Below are 21,608 nucleotides of genomic sequence, written 5' to 3'. Positions count from 1 at the left end.
TCTACCTCACAATGGAGACCTATTTGCTGACTGAGGGCTTCTCTGAGGGATGTAACTTGCGTTGCTCTGGGGGGTGTCCTGTTCACATCCCTGAGCGACACAAGTTACAGTGACATAAGCAGTGTCCACACTGCACTATGTCAGCAGCAGAGGCTCTCCTACCGACATAGCTTCCGCCTCTTGTGGCGGTGGAGTAATTATGCCGACAGAAGAGCCCTTTCCCGTTGGCATCGCATGTCACCAGACACGCTACAGCAGCACAGCTGCACCCACGTAGCATGGTAGTATAGACTTGCCTTGAGCTTAGGTTCCAGCTGTAAGTTGTAAAATCTACAAGACAGAATTTACAGGAAGAAACAAAGTACCAATAGGTGTCCTGTTTATGAATGAAAACAAAGGATGTGACTTGGATATCTTAGGAAGCAAAGAACACACTGGGTCCTTCACCTAAGAGACCTGCTGCGCTGATACATTGATATCTATGTAAGCAGGGTCTCAGTGAGCTGTCCCCTGACATCCAATGATGAACTGGGGGAAAAGCCTTGAGGAGCAGACCATATTTGCATTGACACACTCACTCTCCCTAGGTATTCAGCAGACAGCTGCTTTGCTAAAGTGATCAAGTTTGGCTGGTTTGGGGTTACAATTCACTTTACTCATACAATAAGGATAATACTAAAGGGCAGCAGAACTGTACTTCGCATGCCCTGATTAAGGGGGTCACCCTAAACTGAAACTCACTTGCTAAGCAGGGGCTAAGGATGTCAAATCCCAGTGAAAATGAGATGGGGGTGGGATGGGTGTTCCTATCTGATGGTACAGATTCTGCCTAAAAAGTCCTAGACACCTTTTGAGCCTCTCCTCTTCAGGGTCTAAGGACAGAGCTGATTGGACTCAACTGAGAGTTCTTGTTTCTGTGCAGTAGTTACTGGAGTTGAAATCACTAATGAGCAGATCTAGAGGCTAAGCCTTAGACCTGGTGTGGAGACAGTGTTGCAATGAAAGATAATGGAGAGAGAGAGCAGCTGAGTTCCCCCTACTCGGTAAGATCACTAAGAGCTGGGTTTTGTGGTGGACCCTCAGAATGCAACACTGCAGAGGTAGTGAGTGGCATGTATCAGCAAAGACAGCAGCAGCAGAGCTGAGTGGTGGCAGACGACAGCAGCAGAGGTGGGAGTGAGCGGCCAGTTGCGGCAGAGATAACAGTAGCTGACCAAAGACAACCAATTGTGAGCGGAGTGCAGTAGAGGACAAGGGGAGTAGTGTATTAAAGGGACATTTGTTTCCTGTTAGGTGGGAAACTGAGGAAAAGGACATGACCCAACATACTGCGGGGTGGGTGTTTGCTTAGGGTTAGATGCTTTCAGATTGTGGTTGCTGTGTTTTCCCAAATGAATGCTGGGTTGCCGTTCCCTTTTTAATAAGTTTTTTCTTTTGTTACACACAGACTTGGCATTTGCGAGTGGGGAAGTACTGCCTCTTAGGTGGGGTGGTTAGTTTTTCCAGGTTACTGCGTGGGGCTTGAGCATGGTTCTGGTTTGTACTGGTAAGAGGAACGCCCCTATATGTTAAACCTTGTCTTGTTACAGACTCCACTTGGCAGAAAAGTTACAGCAAAGCACTGTGGGTTAAGCGGAGAGGGGATCTCAGCTGGAAGAGTTAAGCAGTGAATCTGAATATGGTGAGTGTCCAGCGGAACGGGCTAGACATTCCAGAGAGATGCTTGGGGTGGGGGGCTCAAGGGTTGCAATGTGCCCCGTATGAACCTGTAAAGAGACAGCAGAACCTGTGAGGCTTAGAGGCAATTGCTTGTGTTGCATGTGGCCGGTGGAGCTGGGGAGCTGACTTCCAGCAGGCACGGACAAGGCATCCTCACGTGAGGGGCAGGTGGAAGTGAGGTGCCTCAAAACCTGGGGTAGCCCGGGAAGCATCACCATTCTCCTCTGTGTTGCAATTATGCTGCTGTAAAAGTGAACAGAGTGGAGAATCAGGTCCTGTGTGTTAACCATAGAAGAGAGCACAGAAGCTGGCATGTCCATTGCCTCGCCCATGAGCAGTCCTTGATACCTGTACAAAGCATGTGTAAATCACTGCCAAATCACAATTCTCCACAGGGTCTGTGGGAGCATTTTACACCTACTTCAAACAATCAAAGTGACTGCACTAGGCAGTGGAGATTTGGATCCTACACTATTAAAAATAAGAACTTAACACATTACTTTAAAAATAGAGCTGCTGAATTTTGTATAGGTTGAGATAACTTTTTCTGAGGGATGTGGGAACCAACGCTTAAAAACTAAGTTTAAAACATTAATTTTCTTTTCAACTTAGATGACAAGGCTACAGAAAAAAATCACTCAATTTACCCACTAACAAGATCGTACTTGATTTGATGCTAGAAATAATTCTCCACTTTCAACTCTAATCCAGAATGCAGAGAGAGCAGTCTAACTATCACTATTTCCCTTGGGTATGGGAGGAGACGGTGACAATTTCCAGTCAAGATGAACATGATCTGATAATAGCAGATATATTCCACAACATAATTATTATACCTGACTTTTGATGTGCAGTGAGCTAGAGAAGGCCAATTTTCTGTCACAAAGACGTCTGGTTTCACTTGGATAAAATGCACATTACTCTGCATCACTGTGACTTCCTACCAACTATGTAGTCACATTTCAGGTCTTCAAAATAGGACTTTAAAACAAGCCAAATTCATGAATGTAGGGTCTGTGATTCAAAGAGAGGAATGTTTTTAAGAGACCGTGAATGTATTAGGGCATGGCTACACTGGAAACTTCAAAGCGCTGCCATGGGAACGCTCCTGCGGCAGCACTTTGAAGTGCGAGCGCGGTCCTTTTGTTGTGTTGTTGATTGTTCATGCTCCTGAGCCAGCAAGTTAGAGCGCTATAAAATGTAAGTGTAGACAAGCCTTCACATTTACACTTCCAAGTACAGGGTGTACTCTGATACTGATTTCTCATCAGTTTCATAACAGTGTGACTCCATTGCACTTCAGTAGAGTTAATTCTGATTTACTTTTGTATAAGTGAGAGCAGACTTAGTCCCCTTCTCTCCTAACAGTCCAGACCTCATATGAGGTTAAGGCTGAATCCTCTTCCCATAGAAATGGGTGGAAATTTTTGCTACTGACTTCAAGGGGAGCAGGATCAGGCCCTTACCTATTCAAAACAAGGACTTGAGAATGATAGTTCTTGACTTGTCAAAGGTTGGGTGACAAATGCAATTACGATTCCTCAGGAGTGTGTGAAGTTGAAAAGTTAAATAACTTTTTAAAATATTCACAAGAAATAGGAACACTTGAGAGGGAAGCATAAACCTTCACTAAGGTAATAGCAGCTCCTCATCGGCAAACAAACTGGGCTTTGCCTACCCTGGATGGAGTTTGAATATTCTCTTTATTGCTATATAGTGGTTTTGAGTACACTTTTTTTTTCAGTTTGGCCTGCGTACTTCTAAATGTCTTCAAATCAGTTATGCTGGTCACAGATGCTTAGTTACACATTTATAAATGAAAGATCTTGCTAGTGCAAGAAGGCAAAAATTTATAAGCATTTGAACGTTGTGCTATACAGCAGGGGTGAAATTCCCATTGACTTCATTATTTTGCCTTAAGTATCTTATGGGACAGATTCTTCTCTCAATTATACTATTTGAGGGAGATACACTTGCATAAAACTGGTTTGAGGAGAATCGGGTCCTATCTATCAGTCTAGGCACTTTATACTGTGCTCATTACTAGGGCACCGGGTCTGTCACAGATTCTGTGCCTTTCCATGACCTCCATGACTTCTGCAGGGGCCAGTGTGGCTGAGCTCTGTGCCGCCCAGGCAGCTGGCTCCAGGGCCAGCTACTTGGGCGACCCTGGGAACAGCCTTACCAGCTGCTGCTCAGGAGGCCCTGGGCAGCTGATCCTAGGGACCACCTGAGCAGTGGTCCCAGGGGCAGCCAGAGCAGCCGCTGCTCGGCAGCCCCTAACAGTGGTCCTGGGGCAGCCTCTGACACCTGGTGCCGCTGGCTCCAGCCCCCTGCCCAAGCAGCACCCTCCTGGCCCCCCCAGCAGCGGTCCTGGGGGTGGCCAGAGCAGCCGCTGCTCAGCAGCCCCTAGCAGTGGTCCTGGGGCAGCCTCTGACAGCTGGTGCCGCTGGCCCCAGCCCCCTGCCCAAGCAGCACCCTCCTGGCCCCCCCAGCAGCGGTCCTGGGGGTGGCCAGAGCAGCTGCTGCTCAGCAGCCCCCGTCAGCTGGTGCCACTGGCCCCAGGGTGCCCCCCCCAATCAGTGGACCCCCGCAGCAGTGGCCTCCTAGGGAATCCCCCTAAGCAGTGCCTCCCCAGCAATGCCCCCCGCCAAGATTTAGTCACGGGTATTTATAGTATAAGTCACTATAAATACACTGGAGGGCAGGGATAGGATACAGAGGGACCTAGACAAATTGGAGGATTGGGCCAAAAGAAATCTGATGAGGTTCAATAAGGATAAGTGCAGGGTCCTGCACTTAGGACGGAAGAACCCAATGCACAGCTACAGACTAGGGACCGAATGGCTAGGCAGCAGTTCTGCGGAAAAGGACCTAGGGGTGACAGTGGACGAGAAGCTGGATATGAGCCAGCAGTGTGCCCTTGTTGCCAAGAAGGCCAATGGCATTTTGGGATGTATAAGTAGGGGCATAGCGAGCAGATCGAGGGACATGATCATCCCCCTCTATTCGACATCGGTGAGGCCTCATCTGGAGTACTGTCCAGTTTTGGGCCCCACACTACAAGAAGGATGTGGATAAATTGGAGAGAGTCCAGCGAAGGGCAACAAAAATGATTAGGGGTCTGGAACACATGAGTTATGAGGAGAGGCTCAGGGAACTGGGATTGTTTAGTCTGCAGAAGAGAAGAATGAAGGGGGATTTGATAGCTGCTTTCAACTACCTGAGAGGTGGTTCCAGAGAGGATGGTTCTAGACTATTCTCAGTGGTAGAAGAGGACAGGACAAGGAGTAATGGTCTCAAGTTGCAGTGGGGGAGGTTTAGGTTGGATATTAGGAAAAACTTTTTCACTAGGAGGGTGGTGAAACACTGGAATGCGTTGCCTAGGGAGGTGGTGGAATCTCCTTCCTTAGAAGTTTTTAAGGTCAGGCTTGACAAAGCCCTGGCTGGGATAATTTAATTGGGTATGGGTCCTGCTTTTGAGCAGGGGGTTGGACTAGATGAGCTCCTGAGGTCCCTTCCAACCCTGATATTCTATGATTCTATTCTATGATTCACGGGCAAGTCACAGGCCATGAATTTTTTTTCTTGCCCTTGACCTGTCCAGGTCTTTTACTAAAAATACCTGTCACTAAATTGTAGCCTTATTCATCACTGTAGTATCTGAGCATGGAGCAATAGTTTGGTGGCCTGGTAGTCTGTGATCCTGAGCACTCACAATTCTTTATTATTTCAATGCTCAGCACCTCTAAAAATAAGCCCATATGACTCTATACTCACCTTGACTTTTATAGGGATTTGTGAATAATTCTGCAGATAGCTATTATTACTATTAACGTGATTGACATGCATAGCTGTGTGCAAATTCCCTACATCTACCCCCTTAACATACTGATGAGAAAATGACAGAACCACTTACTTTGTCCACAAGGGATCCAGTTCAGAACACACCACCAGATGTTAAACATAGTGGCATGATGATATACATGAAGGAAAGTAATTTGACTGTTTTTCTTCCTCAGTACAAAGAAAATAGTGTCCATGAATTCAATTACTTTGGAAAAATAATACCACCACAACACCTTGGCCACCTGTATGAGCAAGAGAAAGAGAAATAAAGGTCTGTCCGTAAAGGGCTAAATTCTGCAACCCTTAATCAGTCCTTGCTCTCACAAAATTCCCACTGAAGTCATTTTCCCATTGATGAAAGATGGCAGGATTTGGCCAAAAGTTTCTTGTTCCCTAAGTACACTTAGACCTCTAATCTGTTTTGCATGTAATAAAGATTTTTCTGAACAGATGTCAGTTAAAAATACCTTCTGATCTAAACTTCCACAGTAAGGCTTTCTAATTGCTCTTCATCTGTATCAAAAAGTTACAATAGCCTTTTTCTAGGGGGCTTTACAGGCAGATACTGGAGTGGGAAGAATGTGAAGCACAATGAACTAGTGGGATACTTGGGGACTGTTGCTATTGGAATACTTTTCAAACATGATCTGAAAAAAAAATGACTATTTTAAATGTGTTGTAATATACAAGTTCTCAAAAGAGTAATTAAAGTAGGCAGTCAGCATAATCCATTATTAAAGCCCCCTGGACACAATGGAGCAGATCCTCCATAGGGAGGTATGCCAATTAATAATATTTTAGTTTCACAGGACCCTTAAAGCAGGGTATGGCAGTGAGATTCACAGAGTCTATAAAACAAGGGGGAGCAAAAAAATTTTATAGCAGTAGTATCTCCCAGTGAGGAACAGGAAAAACATCACATAGGTGGGAAAATGTGTCTGAGTGACCCTTGCAAGCCAAAATGTGGAAAGTCCTAGAGAAGGAGAAAGGGGGCCAAAATGGAGGAATGGAGTGAGTGTTGGGGTGAAAAGGAAGAGTGATTAATTATATCAGGTGAGAGAGTTCATGGAGAATTTGGAACAGTAGAAGGACAAAACTTTGAATTTTAAGGTGTGTAATAAGAGTCAAGGCTAGAGATGAACCGAAGATGCAAAATCTGGATCCAAGCATTCCCGGAGTTCAGGTTGGTTCAGGCACTGGTTTGGACCCATAAGAACCCAAATTTGCTTGGACAATTTCACCATAGGTTTTTAATTAAAGGATTTATGTTTTCCATAGAAAACATTTCCATTTTGTATTGGCATCTGTTCTGATAATTAATGATGCAACGCCAGATGAGCCAGAAATGTTGGAAATAAACTTTTGTAAAAGCCTTTCCAGACCAAAAATATACTTCTCACATTGTTCTCTACCCTATAGAGGGGAATGAGGACACATCCAACCTGGATCAGCACATACATATCCCACTGTGTAACAAACAGAAATAAAATTGTTTTAAAAAAATCCTAAAGCCTAAAATCTAAATAGGCCAGTGATGCAAGGGAATAGCACCTAAGCCTATAGAGAAATAGACCACAACATCTTTTCGTTACTGAGTTGCTGTTTCTGCCTCACCCGGATATCAGCTTCTCCTGCGCTGGCAAGGTTCTGACACTGTAAGTTATAGCCTCCTTCCCAACTGGAGAGAATAAGCTGGAACAAAACAGACAGAAAATCACTCAACAAAAGTATTCATTCATATTCCTCTGTGCTTCTGCTCAGCATTGCAGTGGAAATGGCACAGAATTTGGGCCACTGCCGATTCATCCCACGAACAGATGCTATTAAAATAGTCTATTTCCATATATCAGAATAGGGTTCTGTTCTGGAATTAAAAGGTTAGAAGGTGGTGATGGAAATACACAATGCAACAAACCCGGCCTCTCTCATTTTGTTGGACTTGAAACTTCAAACCTATCATAGATAGGCTGTCATTTCTAACAGTGCTGCTCAACCTGCAGCTCTTTAGGAAGTCATGTGCATCTTTTGTAGAGATCCTACGTTTTGAGTAGACCTGTTCTATCTGACACACGCAGGGCAGCAGGAGAAGTGCTAAACAGATTATTGGTGCAGCCAATATCTTTCCCTGTTCCTCCAAATAAACTGAAAGTGTATTTGGGCTGGGGAAGGAAGGAGAGAATATATGTTTTCCCATATCATTTATTTACATATATAATCTCCCAGGAGACGAGAGTACATATTGTACTAATGAAGTGGCAAAGAGTCTTAAAGTAATTCCATAGGAGTATCCTGATGCTGCATTAAAGTGTCACATGAATACGTGATGGGTTAACACCATGCAACGCTACAAAACAAATTCAGCAATGCAAAGGGTATCGCTGTGATTATTTTGTGGGTCTCTGGAAGTCCACGCAGGGGAAAGTAAGCACAGCTCTTCCAGAATCAAAGACCAATGGGGGTGACTAGACAAATCCACTCAGGCTGTAACACCTCCAGGGAGGTACAGCCACCTGTAGAGGCTTGCATGTACTGGTTCAAACTGGATTCTCCGGAGACTATCAAACAAAGGACTTTGGGATAAATAGCCTGAATTTAAACTGATTTAAGGCCTTCTTTCTGTTCCAGAAAATGGTCAGAACCACCTGTCAAAAGGAGGGGGTCCAATTCTTGTGGAAGGATTAGAAGGACTGTCACTGACCAGAGCCCTTGTTAGATTTACTGGGGTGATCTCTGTTAAGCTTATTAGCATGCATGTAGCGTCTTCTATTCTTACTATGTTTGCTCTGTAAAACTTTCATCTTAAGAATAAATGTACTTGTGTGGTAATTTATAACTGTGGGCAACTGTGCTGTTTATAGCCTCTGAGGAGAAAGCAAAGTGCAAACACACAAACCTGTTTAGGTGGTTTGGCTTTCTGGGGAACTCGCAGTGTTGGCAAGGAACTATGCAGTCTGGAAAAACCTTGCTCAGTGGAGAGAGAGTCTTGGGTCTGAATCCAAGAGAGGTGATGGCTGAGGAGCCAGAAACCTAGAAAGGGTGTCCTTACTGTACTGCAGAGGGGGGATACCGGTGTGGTTGCCCTGACTTGTGACACAGTCTACAAAATCTGGCCCTTGGAAAAGCATCTCTGGTTTTATTTATATATGTATTTGGAGGAGGGGAGGAAGGATGAGAAAAAAACAGTAGCTTGTCTCCTAAAGGATTGTTTTTCTTCTTTCTGAAGAGCGAGCTGAGGTAAAGTCTGCGTCTTGATGCATGTTGCCATTTACTGAAGGTCATCTCTGCCTTTGATCAGCTTTAGGTGCTGTTCAGGAACCACTGTTCCTGTACTCTAGTAGGTAGTGCAATGACAAGAACTGCTGAGTACTGTATTGACTTTTGCTGCCACACCTGACCTTGACATGCCCCATGAGAAACCCTCTACTCAATGATTGCCAGTCTCTCTTTTCCCCACCACAGAAGGCTTAAGACAATGTTTCCTACAGTGTGTATACATACAAGTGTATCATACTTATTAAACAGAAATACATATACTGTGCAGCAAACCTACAGTGGTTTCATAGTTTACAAATTAGTTTGCCATTGAAGTTTAAATAGCTATTCTATCTGCAACCCAAAGGTTGTCTGTGGATGAAATCATTGCTATTCCCATTGGACATTCAAGCAACTGTGACTTAATGTCCTCTTCAATCAATATGCAAAGAAACAAGATATCTCAACCTTTTAGCTGTACTGTTCCATGATGTTCAGTCAGAACAGATCTTTGTGTGGAGAGTGAGAATGGGTCACTTAACATCCTTCTGTAAAGAGTTGTTAGTTTGTGAAAATGTCCTTTTAAACTGTTTGTTTCATCATAACGCGCCCATTTATGCATGAGAAACGCAAGTGGCTCGTTCTGTGTACCTTACAGGGGGTTAAAAAAATACTGGAAAACATAAGGGGAAAAAGAGATGTCTTCATTCTCTGGCAAACCCTTCATTTACATTTCTTGGCTCTGCAGGCCAGTGTTCTGTATGCTACAGTTTATCCCTGAAGCAGAATAGGTGGAGCCCCAAGTTCTTCTACAAGGTACTGTTATTTCCAGTACAGAACTGTAAAAATGCCTAATTGAAGAAAACAAACCTTAGACCTTACACTACATTCACCTTCTATCTGAGAATCTAAGTTCACAACAGCTCCGGAAGGCAGATGATGAAATAGACCAAAAGGGAGATTAGTTCCTTGATTTTCAGAGGTGGCAACGAAAGACATTGGCTTAGGATAGATGGAAATGTCTTTCTTTAGTCGCAGGACCCAACAGCTAAGCAGCTTGCTACTTTTTCCCCAATTAAAGCATTTCTGCTTTAACTCAAGTGATCGCGGCTTGTCCTCCTTAAGCCACAGGTTTCATCCTCATTGTCCGCTGTGTCTGTGGTCACAGTTATGAGGTCACATTTCATTATCCTGAGTCCCTGCAGGTCCCATTGATTTCACCTCTGAAAATCTGTCCACAAATGACTTGTCTATGGTCAGAGGGAAGTCTGTGGCAGAGCATGGAATGGAACTCAAATTGATTGACTTCTGGTCCTTGGCTTAGCCACAAGCAAGCTCATCTTTTCACCTGAAAAAGAGAAAAGCACTCTCTACTGCTTTGGTTCAGGCAAACTGAACTTTTAAATCTCTTAAGGATACTCTCAGCTGTCTTAGTTCACACTTTTAGGATATTTTATTTTAAAGAGAGAGAATCGCTTTCTAAAATTATTAAAAAAATTATTGAAATATCTTAATGACTTGTCAATGAAACCAGAGTGTCCCCTGCTCCACCAACACCTTTTTGAGTTAACTAAAGCCTCCAGCAGAGTTTGCAACCCAGGCAGTGCCACCTTATGCTTTGGCTGTGAAACTCAGAGAGGGGAACTAATCCAGTTGCGTTGTTCAAACTGAGTGAAGTTCAAATGTAAACCAGTGCCATTAATGGTGAAAATTAAATTAGAATTATTTCAGTTTTAATATATCTAAAGCACTGGCAAATAGAATAGGACATATTTTTTTATAAATACATATGAAAAGAAGTCTCATGCTGTCCCTTTAATTTTAAAATGTCAGGTGCCTACAGCCAAAACAAGCCTTAGAGCATCTGCGGTGCTGCAAGGATGGGTGTTAGAGAAGTGGATTTATGAAGTGACAATAATTAAATACTTTTCCAGGTCAGTATTGTGTTTAAAAAAAGGGGGGGGCGGCGGCGGGAGAGAAGATTTCCCCCCCCCCTCCTTTAGAACAGTCCAAATACCACTGGTTTTGTTTACAATGTGTGCTACAGGTCACTAAAACTGGCAGAATGGGACCATTGCCTAGAATATTCATCTGGAGAACTCTTTGCAAATGCCTGGTGCAGCTGAGGTCACACAACATGCTCTGCCAAAGAGCTTCAGTTCCCATTTCTTGCATTCTACCATGAACCTCCAGGATTTGTGTTCTCTGGCCTGCGTGTACTCACTTCCTCTCCTGTGGAAGAGAGGGTGGAAGAAGACCCCCAGGTCTCAACAAGTTTAGTCAACCTGTGGCTTTGCATTTCCCCCTTAAAGTGGAGGGGCTGGCGGCACCATAGAAAAAGCAGGGGCATTTTCAGCACAGCTGTGATTGGGCCACGATCTGTGGGAAAACTAATACCAGTAGAAGACCTTTGACCCACCCTCTACTGCAGCGTTCCTCTCTCCCATCACAGCACTCTGCCCTGGCATGCTGCTACTGGCTGGCTTTCCACCACCTTCCTGATCCCACCCCCTCCTGGATTTTGTGCTAAACAGTACAGGGGGAGTTGCAATACAAAATGGATAGTAAATTAGAGTCCTCTGAACAGAGCATTTACTGCACTGAACGGAGGTTCCCTAACTCACCAATCATCCCCCCTGCTATGCATCACTTTGACCATGCAGAGCTGAGCTCCCCTGTGGCATTTGGCAGAGGCAATTACTTGGTGCGGGAGGGATGCTAGTGCCTAGTTGCCTTTCTGTCCAGCCTCTCTCAATGCCCTTCCTAACAGTTTCCCATAGCTTTGCCTTTCTCTGCAAAGCAGAGGGGAGCATAGGAGCCTGAATGGGTACTTCCGTTTTTTGTATAGGCAAGAAAGTCTTACTAACAAGCTTTCTTAGATCAGCTGATTAGTCATTACCTTGTCATTTCAGACATGCTGGAAGAACCTCAGTTTGTCATCTTGCCATTGACTGGCAACAGATACAGAACTGGAGTAATAGGATCTCATTTGAGCAAAGCATTTTGAATAGGATATCGCTTTACTGACGGTGACATTAGGAGTTCCAGTGAGGAATGTCTTCGGCTGGGTCAAATAAATGCAACCAGCTTTGCTAAAAGCTTCAACCACTAATATTGCTAATGAAAACAAGAAGGAAGGAAGCATTGCTATTGCTCATAATAGTAGTTTTTCTCTGCCTCTCCCTCCCCCAGCTCCTAAAATAGTGGGATCTTGCAACTAGAGTCAGAGGGTGGCCAACCAGGATCCAGTTGCAAGATTTGGCCCGAAGATAAAGCTGCAAAAGGAAGAAAGCTCCTACTGCTGCTTACATTCTTTCCCCACTTAGTTCTTCTTCTGCTTCTCCCAGTTGCTCTATTCAGACTCTGGGCAGTTTTTTCATCAGCAGATCTTTTTGTTAGAATTATGCCACTTTGGTAATGCCTATGTAGCCAACTCTTGTGACTTTATCATGAATCTTGCATTATTTGAGGTTTACTTAAATCCCCGCCTCCTGGAGACAAGTGAGAATGTGACAGTCTCAGCTTTTGTCAAATAAAAAAAAAGTAAAAGTAAATTTCTAGCCTTGTTGATGGTAGAGAAAATCTTGCAAATGTGACTCTAGTGGCTCAGAAACCACTAGGGAAAGACAAAGAACCCAAGAGTTAATTTTAAAAAAACCCTCATGATTGTTTGGGACCTAACTCATGATTTTTGAACTTTTGGCATTGATACTGTGAATCCCCACAGTTCCTAGAGGGCAAAGGGAAAGAGGGCCCTATTTCTTACTGGGCTCAGATTCAAAACCCCTCTAATATTCTGCACTATGCAGTAAGATTGTCATTCTTCATGTTCTCAGGGGCTTTTATTTGCTCTTACTGTTCCTTCTTGCAGAATTCACCATATTATCAGTTTTCTAGATTAGTGGTTCTCAACCAGGGGTATGTGTACCCCAGGGGGTATGTAGAGGCCTTCCGGGGCTACATTAACTCATCTTGATATTTGCCTAGTGTTACAGCAGGCTACATAAAAGGCACTAGCAAAGTCAGTACAAACTAAAATGTCATACAGACAAAATGAGAAAGGAAGCAATATTTCAGTAATAGTGTGCTGTGACACTTTTTTGTATTTTTGTCTGATTTTGTAAGCAAGTAGTTTTTAAGTGACGTGAAACTTGGTATGCAAAACAAATCAGACTCCTGAAAGGGGCACAGTAGTCTGGAAAGGTTGAGAACCCCTGTTCTAGATCATATCATATGCTCTTGTCTCTCCAGCTGTTTGGTTCTGGCCTAAAGTTTCAACATAGCATCACCAAGCAATCTTCCCATCCCCAAGTCCAATTTCAGCTGCACTGTCCATGTCACCTAGGTCAGCCTTTTTTAATAGCCAGCAGCTTGGAGTGAAAATTGGTTGTGAGTGCCTTAATCTCTGTTAAAAACTTTGTCATTTTAGCTTTGGTAGCAGTGATGATCTCTTCATTCTGCTTTTAGGTTGCCTGCCTGCCATCTTGTCTCCTTCAGGGAATGGACAAGAAGCCTCCTCAGCTATGGACTGTCATTCTGCTTTGTGACATAGTTTTTAAGACTGGGACTCCTTTTGGGGAGTACCTAATGGATCCTTTCTGGATATTTTAAAAGTTTGTATGGTGGGTGAGGGGGATGTGGGCTGAATCTGCAGCTGCCCACGCAGAGTTGGGGGTTCAATTAACCCTCCCACCCAGGGTTATATTTATTTGACTTATCTTATGTGCCTCGGTATCCTCCTATGTGATGTGCCCAATGTTACAAAGTGAGTCAGCAGCAGACCAGGTGTCCTCACTCCACCACTAGATCTAATCCTTTCCTTCCTGTGTAGCTGAGGCCACACATTAATATTACTCCTGCCTGTTTAAAAAGAGTAATTGTGTTGTTACAGTTTGAAGTTAGGTCTGTCAGTACAGGCTCACTGTTGAGGCAGGTCAAGCCATGCTGGAGACTGATGCTGAAATTTCTCCACTGGCTGAATGCTAGAATAAGCAACAAAGTAACTACTGGAATTTAATACATCATCGGATCCCCCTTGATGGGATTACAGCCACATAATCACAACTTTCTCGTGCATTATCCTCTAATACTAGATTAGAAGAGAGAGAATCACATGTTAATTACTGAACTACAATACTTGTGATTTTTATATGGACTTTAACACTGGATTTCTGGACCGAAACAGTTGCTTTTAGCTGTGAAAGTAAGAAGTGGAACACCTTGCAAGCCTCCCATGTGTGGCTTCGTAAGCACATGTCCAACAGCCATAGATTCATAGATATTAAGGTCAGAAGGGACCATTATGATCATCTAGTCTGACCTCCTGCACAATCCAGGCCACAGAATCCTGCGATAAACCTCTCACCTATGTCTGAGCTACTGAAGTTCTCAAATCATGGTTTAAAGACAGGTTGCTTCCCCTGGCCCAGAACATAAGGAGAGGAGAGAGGCATTACATCCAAGCACAATAATTACTGGGCCTCCCATCAGATGGATTCCCCATTGACTACTGACTCCAGATTCCATCTCCAGCACAAGTTTTCTTGTTTTCCTTGCTACAGCCCCTCTAAAAGCCCGGGCTCCTGCAGCATGTTCTCAGCTGTGATTATGAGCTAGGACAGATGTTGGATTTGGCATTTACACTGGGGACAAAAGGACATCTCAATTAGTTTAATTTAAGATGACTTTAGCACCATTCAGCTTCCTCTGAAAAGGAACATTATGCATATTTATATATATATTTGACTTTTTTAAAAAAGCCATTAGGAAACCCATGGGGGGGGAAGAGTACTGGGGAAAGTGAACAGGGATAGAGAGAAAAAAGGTTGAGCAGGAGAGGGATAGGAAGAAACAAAAAGTGGAGGAGAAAAGGGAAGGGAGTCTGGGAAGAAGGGGGTGAGAAAAGAAAGCAAAAGGTGATGGGGAAGGGGAAGAGAAGCAGATAGAACAAAGGAAAGAGAAGAAGAAGAAAATAAAGAAGCAGGGAGACAAGAAACCCTCCCTGCCCAAAGCAGCAGCTCATGTCAGTTATCAACAGGAAGTGCTGCTGCCAGCTAGTTTGATCCAAATGATGGGATCCTGCGTGTGAGGAGAGTCAGGACTCTAATGAATATAACTGTCATTCTTCATTGAGGCAAGAGGACACTGTCACTTTCCCTGGAGTGCTAGCTCCCCCAGGCTGAGCTAGCTGGTGTCACCACGCTGTCTCTAATTCCAGGTCTGGATTAAGCAGTCACAGAAGAGTGCTGTCTATTGTGACAAAGTTCCTGCTCTACCTTGGTGGGTCTTGAGCTTATTGGTGGATTTACTCGCCTTGGAGCTTCACGGCAGCCCTCAGCTTGGCCGTTTTTCTGAATTCACAGTCCAGGTCGACTCCTCCTGTGTCTGACCAGGAGTTGGGAGGATTTGGGGGGAACCCGGGCCTGCCCTCTACTCCAGGTTTGAGCCCAGGGCCCTGTGGAATGCAGCTGTCTAGCGTGCCTCCTGGAACAGATATACGACAGCTACAACTCCCTGGGCTACTTCCCCATGGCCTCCTCCCAACACCTTCTTTATCCTCACCATAGGACCTTCCTCCTGTTGTCTGATAATGCTTGTACTCCTCAGTCCTCCAACAGTCCGCGCTCTCGCTCTCACTCTCAGCTCCTAGTGCCTCTTGCTCCCAGCTCCTCACACGCACACCACAAATGGAAGTGAGCTCCTTTTTAAAACCCAGGTGCCCTGATTAGCCTTCCTTAATTGATTCTAGCAGCTTCTTGATTTGCTGCAGGTGTTCTAATCAGCCTGTCTTAATTGTCTCCAGAAGGTTCCTGCAGCATGGAACCTTCCCTGTTACCTTACCCAAGGAAAAGGACCTACTTAGCCTGGGGCTAATATATTGTTACTCTCCTATACCCATCTGGCCCAACCCTGTCACATATACCCCCGCTCGGCTCAACACTACGGGGTTGGGCAACTTGGGACATCGGGCAGTGTACTCGTGACAAGCCATCTGCATTGCCATGGTGGCTTCCAGCCCAGTGTTGTATGGTGAATTGGAAAGGTTGTAGGGACAGGAACCAGCTGGTCACTCTTGCGTTCTTCTCTTTATTTCGCTGCATCCACAGGAGGGGTGCATGGTCGGTCACAAGGGTAAACTGTCGTCCCGGAAGGTAATAACATAGTGTTTCCATGGCCCATTTCACAGCTAGACGATCTCTTTCAACCACGGCATACTTCTGCTCTCTCTGGAGGAGTTTCCTGCTGAGGTAGAGGACTGGGTGTTCTTCATCTCCAACCATCTGCGATAGGACCACTCCCAATCCTACTTCAGTTGCATCTGTTTGTAAAATGAATTCTTTGTTGAAGTCTGGGGCTATAAGCACGGGGTTACTGCAGAGGGCTGTCTGTAGATCCATGAATGCTTTCTCTGTGGCATCTGTCCACTTCACTATGTCTGGACCCTGGGCTTTTTTCAGGTCTGTCAGGGGACTTGCTCTGGTAGCAAAATGGGGAATAAATCATCGGTAGTACCCCACCACACCCAGGAATGCCCAGACTTGCTTTTTCTGATTTGGCCAAGGCCAATTTTGGATAGCCTCTAGTTTATTTAGTTGGGGCTTGACCATGCCCCTTCCTACAATGTAGCCAAGGTATTTAGCCTCGACTAGCCCTATAGCACACTTGGCTGGGTTGGCTGTGAGGCCAGCCTGTCTTAGCATGTCCAGAACCGCTTCCACCTTTCCTAAGTGGGTTTCCCAGTCGGGGGTGTGAATAATCATATCATCCAGGTATGCCGCTGCATAACTGGTATGGGGCCGAAGGAGCTTGTCCATAAGACGCTGGAAGGTGACAGGTGCCCCATGCAGTCCAAAAGGAAGAACAGTGTATTGAAACAGACCCTCTGGTGTAGAGAATGCCATCTTTTCTTTTGCATCTGTCAAGGTTCCTCCCCCACTCTGAACTCTAGGGTACAGATGTGGGGACCTGCATGAAAAACCTCCTAAGCTTATCTTTACCAGCTTAGGTCAAAACTTCCCCAAGGTACAAAATATTCCACTCTTTGTCCTTGGATTGGCCGCTACCACCACCAAACTAATACTGGTTACTGGGGAAGAGCTGTTTGGACGCGTCCTTCCCCCCCAAAATACTTCCCAAAACCTTGCACCCCACTTCCTGGACAAGGTTTGGTAAAAAGCCTCACCAATTTGCCTAGGTGACTACAGACCCAGACCCTTGGATCTTAAGAACAATGAACAATCCTCCCAACACTTGCACCCCCCCTTTCCTGGGAAATGTTGGATAAAAAGCCTCACCAATTTGCATAGGTGACCACAGACCCAAACCCTTGGATCTGAGAACAATGAAAAAGCATTCAGTTTTCTTAGAAAAAGACTTTTAATAAAAATAGAAGTAAATAGAAATAAAGAAATCCCCTTGTAAAATCAGGATGGTAGATACCTTACAGGGTAATTAGATTCAAAACATAGAGAACCCCTCTAGGCAAAACCTTAAGTTACAAAAAAGATACACAGACAGAAATAGTTATTCTATTCAGCACAGTTCTTTTCTCAGCCATTTAAAGAAATCATAATCTAACACGTACCTAGCTAGATTACTTACTAAAAGTTCTAAGACTCCATTCCTGGTCTATCCCCGGCAAAGACAGAATATAGACAGACACACAGACCCTTTGTTTCTCTCCCTCCTCCCAGCTTTTGAAAGTATCTTGTCTCCTCATTGGTCATTTTGGTCAGGTGCCAGCGAGGTTACCTTTAGCTTCTTAACCCTTTACAGGTGAGAGGAGCTTTCCCCTGGCCAGGAGGGATTTCAAAGGGGTTTACCCTTCCCTTTATATTTATGACAGCATCTTTGGCAAGGGGAATCTGCCAGTATCCCTTTTGTTAAATCAAGGGTGGTCAAAAATCGGGCATTGCCCAGGCGGTCAACTAACCCATCGATATGGGGTATGCATCAAATTTGGATCTCTCATTCAGCCGGCGAAAGCCATTACAAAACCTAGTGGTGCCATCGGGTTTGGGCACCAACACAATCAGGCTTGACCACTGACTGTGGGACTCTTTGATGACTCCCAGCTCCCACATCCTTTTTACCTCTGCTTTGATCTCCTCCCTTTTTGCTGCTGGGACCCAATAGGGCCTTAAAGTTACCTTTGCCCCAGGGTCTGTGATAACGTGGTGATATGCTTCAGTGGTTTGGTTGAAAACACGTCCTGGTATCGGTTGATCATCTCAGTTACCTCCTTCTTCTGGTTTGGTGTCAGATCAGTGGATATCCTGATCTGCTCCTACATATTATTTCCCTGGATCGGGGTCTCTTGGGCTACACACACCTCTCGTTGGTGCCAAGGCTTTAAGAGGTTAATGTGATAAATTTGTTCTTGTTTCTGGCGTCCTGGCTGCCGCACCTTGTAGGTTACTTCCCCCACGGGTTCAACCACCTCATAGGGCCCCTGCCATTGGGCCAAAAGCTTGCTTTCTGCCGTGGGTACCAACACCATCACCCGATCCCCTGGTTGGAACTGTCAGACTTTTGCCTGGCGATGGTAATGGGTTCGCTGGGCCTCCTGCGCCTTTTCCAAATGTTCCCGTACAATAGGGGTGACCCGAGCTATCTGTTCTCGCATCTGCAACACATGGTCAATTATATTTCTCCCCTCATTGGGTTCCTCTTCCCAGATTTCTTTTGCAATATCTAGTATGCCACAGGCATGGCGTCCGTATAATAATTCAAAGGGGAAAAACCCAGTTGAGGCCTGAGGTACCTCCCGGATTGCAGACATAAGGTAGGGTAGTAGGGTGTCCCAATCCTTCTCGTCTCGACTTACCACTTTCCTTATCCTTGCCTTGAGGGTTCGATTAAAACTTTCTGCCAGCCCATCGGTCTCCGGATGATAGACTGAAGTTCTCAGGGTATGTATATGGAGCAGCGTGTGGAGCAGGTCCTTATTAGCTTCAACATAAATGGGGTACCTTGGTCTGTTAATATTTCCTTTGGTAGCCCCACTCGGGCAAAGATCCCCACCAACTCTTTAGCTATTATTTTAGAGGCCGTGTTCCGCAGGATGACGGCTTTTGGGTAGCGAGTAGCATAATCCAGAATGACAGGTATATATTGGTGGCCCTGGGCTGTCTTCTCCAGGGGTCCCACTAGATCCATGGCTATTTGCTCGAAGGGGACCTCTATGATGGGAAGGGGTACTAAAGGTGCCCTCAAGTGAGGACGGGGACTGTGCAGCTGACACTCCGGGCAGGACGCATAGTACCTCTGCATTTCTTCAGGTACTCCAGGCCAGAAGAATCGTCACAGAACCTGTGCCAGGGTCTTCTCTACCCCCAAATGCCCCCCAAAAAGATTACTACGGGCCAGACTTAGTACAGCATTGTGGTGTTTTTGAGGTACTAGGATCTGCTGTACCTTCTGCCCCTGTACTGGTGCAACCCGGTATAAGAGATTCTTCTTCATTATGAAGTAGGGTCCTGGTCTCTGGGTTTTCCCTTCCACGGGGACCCCATCTATTTTGGTCACCTCCTTCCTAATGTTGTCGTACCTTGGGGTCTTCTGCCTAGTCCCGTCCAAAATTTCCTCTCCTGGGGCTAATCTGCCCAAGATCTAGGGGGCCAGTCTCTGTTGCCTCTACTGGTTCGGAGGCATTAGGGTGTGGGTCCGACTCGGGTGCTTCTCCCTCCTGGGTGGCCTCTTTTTCAGCTGCTCGGGTCCACCTACCTACGAGAGCAACCCTCTGGCTTTGGGCAAGTATTCGGGTTCCCAAGGCCTTAGCGGCCCTTCTTTCCCTTTTCGTCTTTCTACGCTGTCTGGGAGTGAAGAACAAATTTGGGGATAGTTCAGAGAAGGTTTGGGGTTGACAGTCTACTGTGGATGCCTCACTACTTTCAGGGCTTCCCCCTTTCTCCAATTCCCCTACCGGGAGTAAGTCTCCAAATCCTGGGAAGTCCCTCCCTATGAGCACCGGGTATGGGAGTTTAGGGACTACACCTGCTGCTACCTCAGTAGTGTTCCCCTGAATCTCGATTTTTACTGAGATGGTGGGGTAATAACCAACTGTCCCATGGATGCATGTTATCCCCGTACGCTTAGCCCACAGCAGCTGACTACGCTTCATGAGCTTCCCCAAGACAAGCGTGATAGCACTCCTCGAATCAACTAGTGCTGTGGTCTCCATCCCATTTAGCTTCACTGGTCTAGTGTACATATGTGGGGTTAGTGAGACCCCCACAAGGTGGATTAGGGAGCATGGGTCTGCCCAGTTCCCCAGGTTACACTGCATAGGCTCCTCTGCATTGGGACACTGTGCAGCTATGTGTCCCCACTCCCTGCAGGCGTAACACCTGTATGGAGCTCTAGGCATTCCCCGGTCTCTTGGTTTGGGTAGTCTAACATCACGATCCTCTTCCCCCTCAGTGCTCCGACTCTTTGTGGCTACTGGTGGGCCTTCAGCCCCTCTCTCTTTCCACCTGGGCTCTCCTGGTGGCCCAGTCACCCGAGCTCTAGGGCTTGGTGCTGCTAGTTTAACTCAGGGTGCTTCTTCCTTAACTGGTCGGGTCAGCTCCCTCACTGTCCTTTGCCTTTCTACCAGCGCGACAATCTCGTCGTAAGTGGAGGGTTCGTTCTGGCTTACCCAGGCACGAAGGTCTGGCGGTAGTCCTCATGTACCGGTCGATGACCAGAACCTCTAGTATTTCCTCTGGACTCTGGGATTCAGTTCGTAACCACTTTCGTGCGAGATGGATGAGGTCTTATAATTGGGACGGTGAGGTTTTGTTTTCCTGGTACCTCCACTCATGATATCACTGGGCCCGCACTGTGGTCGTTACCCCAGATCTGGCCAGGATCTCTGCTTTCAGCTGGGGGTAGTATGCCGCAGCCTCTTCAGGCAAATCATAGCAGGCCTTTTGGGCCTCCCCAAACAGGAATAGAGCGAGGATGCCAGACCACTGTTCTCGGGGCCAAGCCTCCCGCAGGGCTGTCCTCTCAAAGGCCAGGAGGTATGCCTCTACATCATCCTCCTGCATCATTTTCTGCAGCCAATTGCTGGCCCGCATGATCTGCGTCCCATCATGGCCGTGGTTCAGCTCTGTAAGGGCCTTTACCTGGTTTACCAGTTCCCGCAACATAGCCCGGTCTTGAGCAGCCTGGTCCATCAGCAGGCAATTTGTCTCTTGCTGCAGCCGCACTGCCTCCTGTTGGGCGGCTGCCTGGACACGAGTAGCCTCCTGCTGGGCAGCTGTGGCTTGTATCAGTGCCTGCAGTACCTCCTCCATTGTGGTGAAAAAAAATAAAAATAGACGCTCTTCCCTTTTTTTCTTTTCCCCCCCTTCCAAACACCCTCCTTCTTCCACCGTGCTGTGGACACCAGATCCCACTTCCGACACCAGTTGTGACAAAGTTCCTGCTCTACCTTGGTGGGTCTTGCGCTTATTGGTGGATTTGCTCGCCTTGGAGCTTCACGGCAGCCCTCAGCTTGGCCGTTTTTCTGAATTCACAGTCCAGGTCGACTCCTCCTGTGTCTGACCAGGAGTTGGGAGGATTTGGGGGGAACCCGGGCCTGCCCTCTACTCCAGGTTCGAGCCCAGGGCCCTGTGGAATGCAGCTGTCTAGCGTGCCTCCTGGAACAGATATACGACAGCTACAACTCCCTGGGCTACTTCCCCATGGCCTCCTCCCAACACCTTCCTTATCCTCACCATAGGACCTTCCTCCTGGTGTCTGATAACGCTTGTACTCCTCAGTCCTCCAACAGTCCGCATTCTCACTCTCAGCTCCTAGTG

At 46.0% G+C, this 21,608-nt stretch overlaps 1 protein-coding gene across 2 annotated transcripts in view; it reads right to left on the bottom strand.

The window, feature by feature from the left end:
• The window catches only part of ELOVL2 (ELOVL fatty acid elongase 2), a 96,373-nt gene that overhangs the window by 18,546 nt on the left and 56,219 nt on the right, over positions 1–21,608 (bottom strand). For both annotated transcript variants that reach the window (XM_073332060.1, XM_073332061.1), the window contains exons 4-5: positions 7,183–7,260; positions 5,639–5,810 (exon numbers count right to left, since the gene is read on the bottom strand). In XM_073332060.1, the coding sequence (XP_073188161.1) occupies positions 5,639–5,810; positions 7,183–7,260 (250 nt within the window). The remainder of the gene's footprint in view (positions 1–5,638; positions 5,811–7,182; positions 7,261–21,608) is intronic.

This window comes from Lepidochelys kempii, chromosome 2 (assembly GCF_965140265.1).
Source record: "Lepidochelys kempii isolate rLepKem1 chromosome 2, rLepKem1.hap2, whole genome shotgun sequence".
NCBI classification, from domain to species: domain Eukaryota; kingdom Metazoa; phylum Chordata; order Testudines; family Cheloniidae; genus Lepidochelys; species Lepidochelys kempii.
This window is presented reverse-complemented; position numbering and strand designations above follow the sequence as displayed.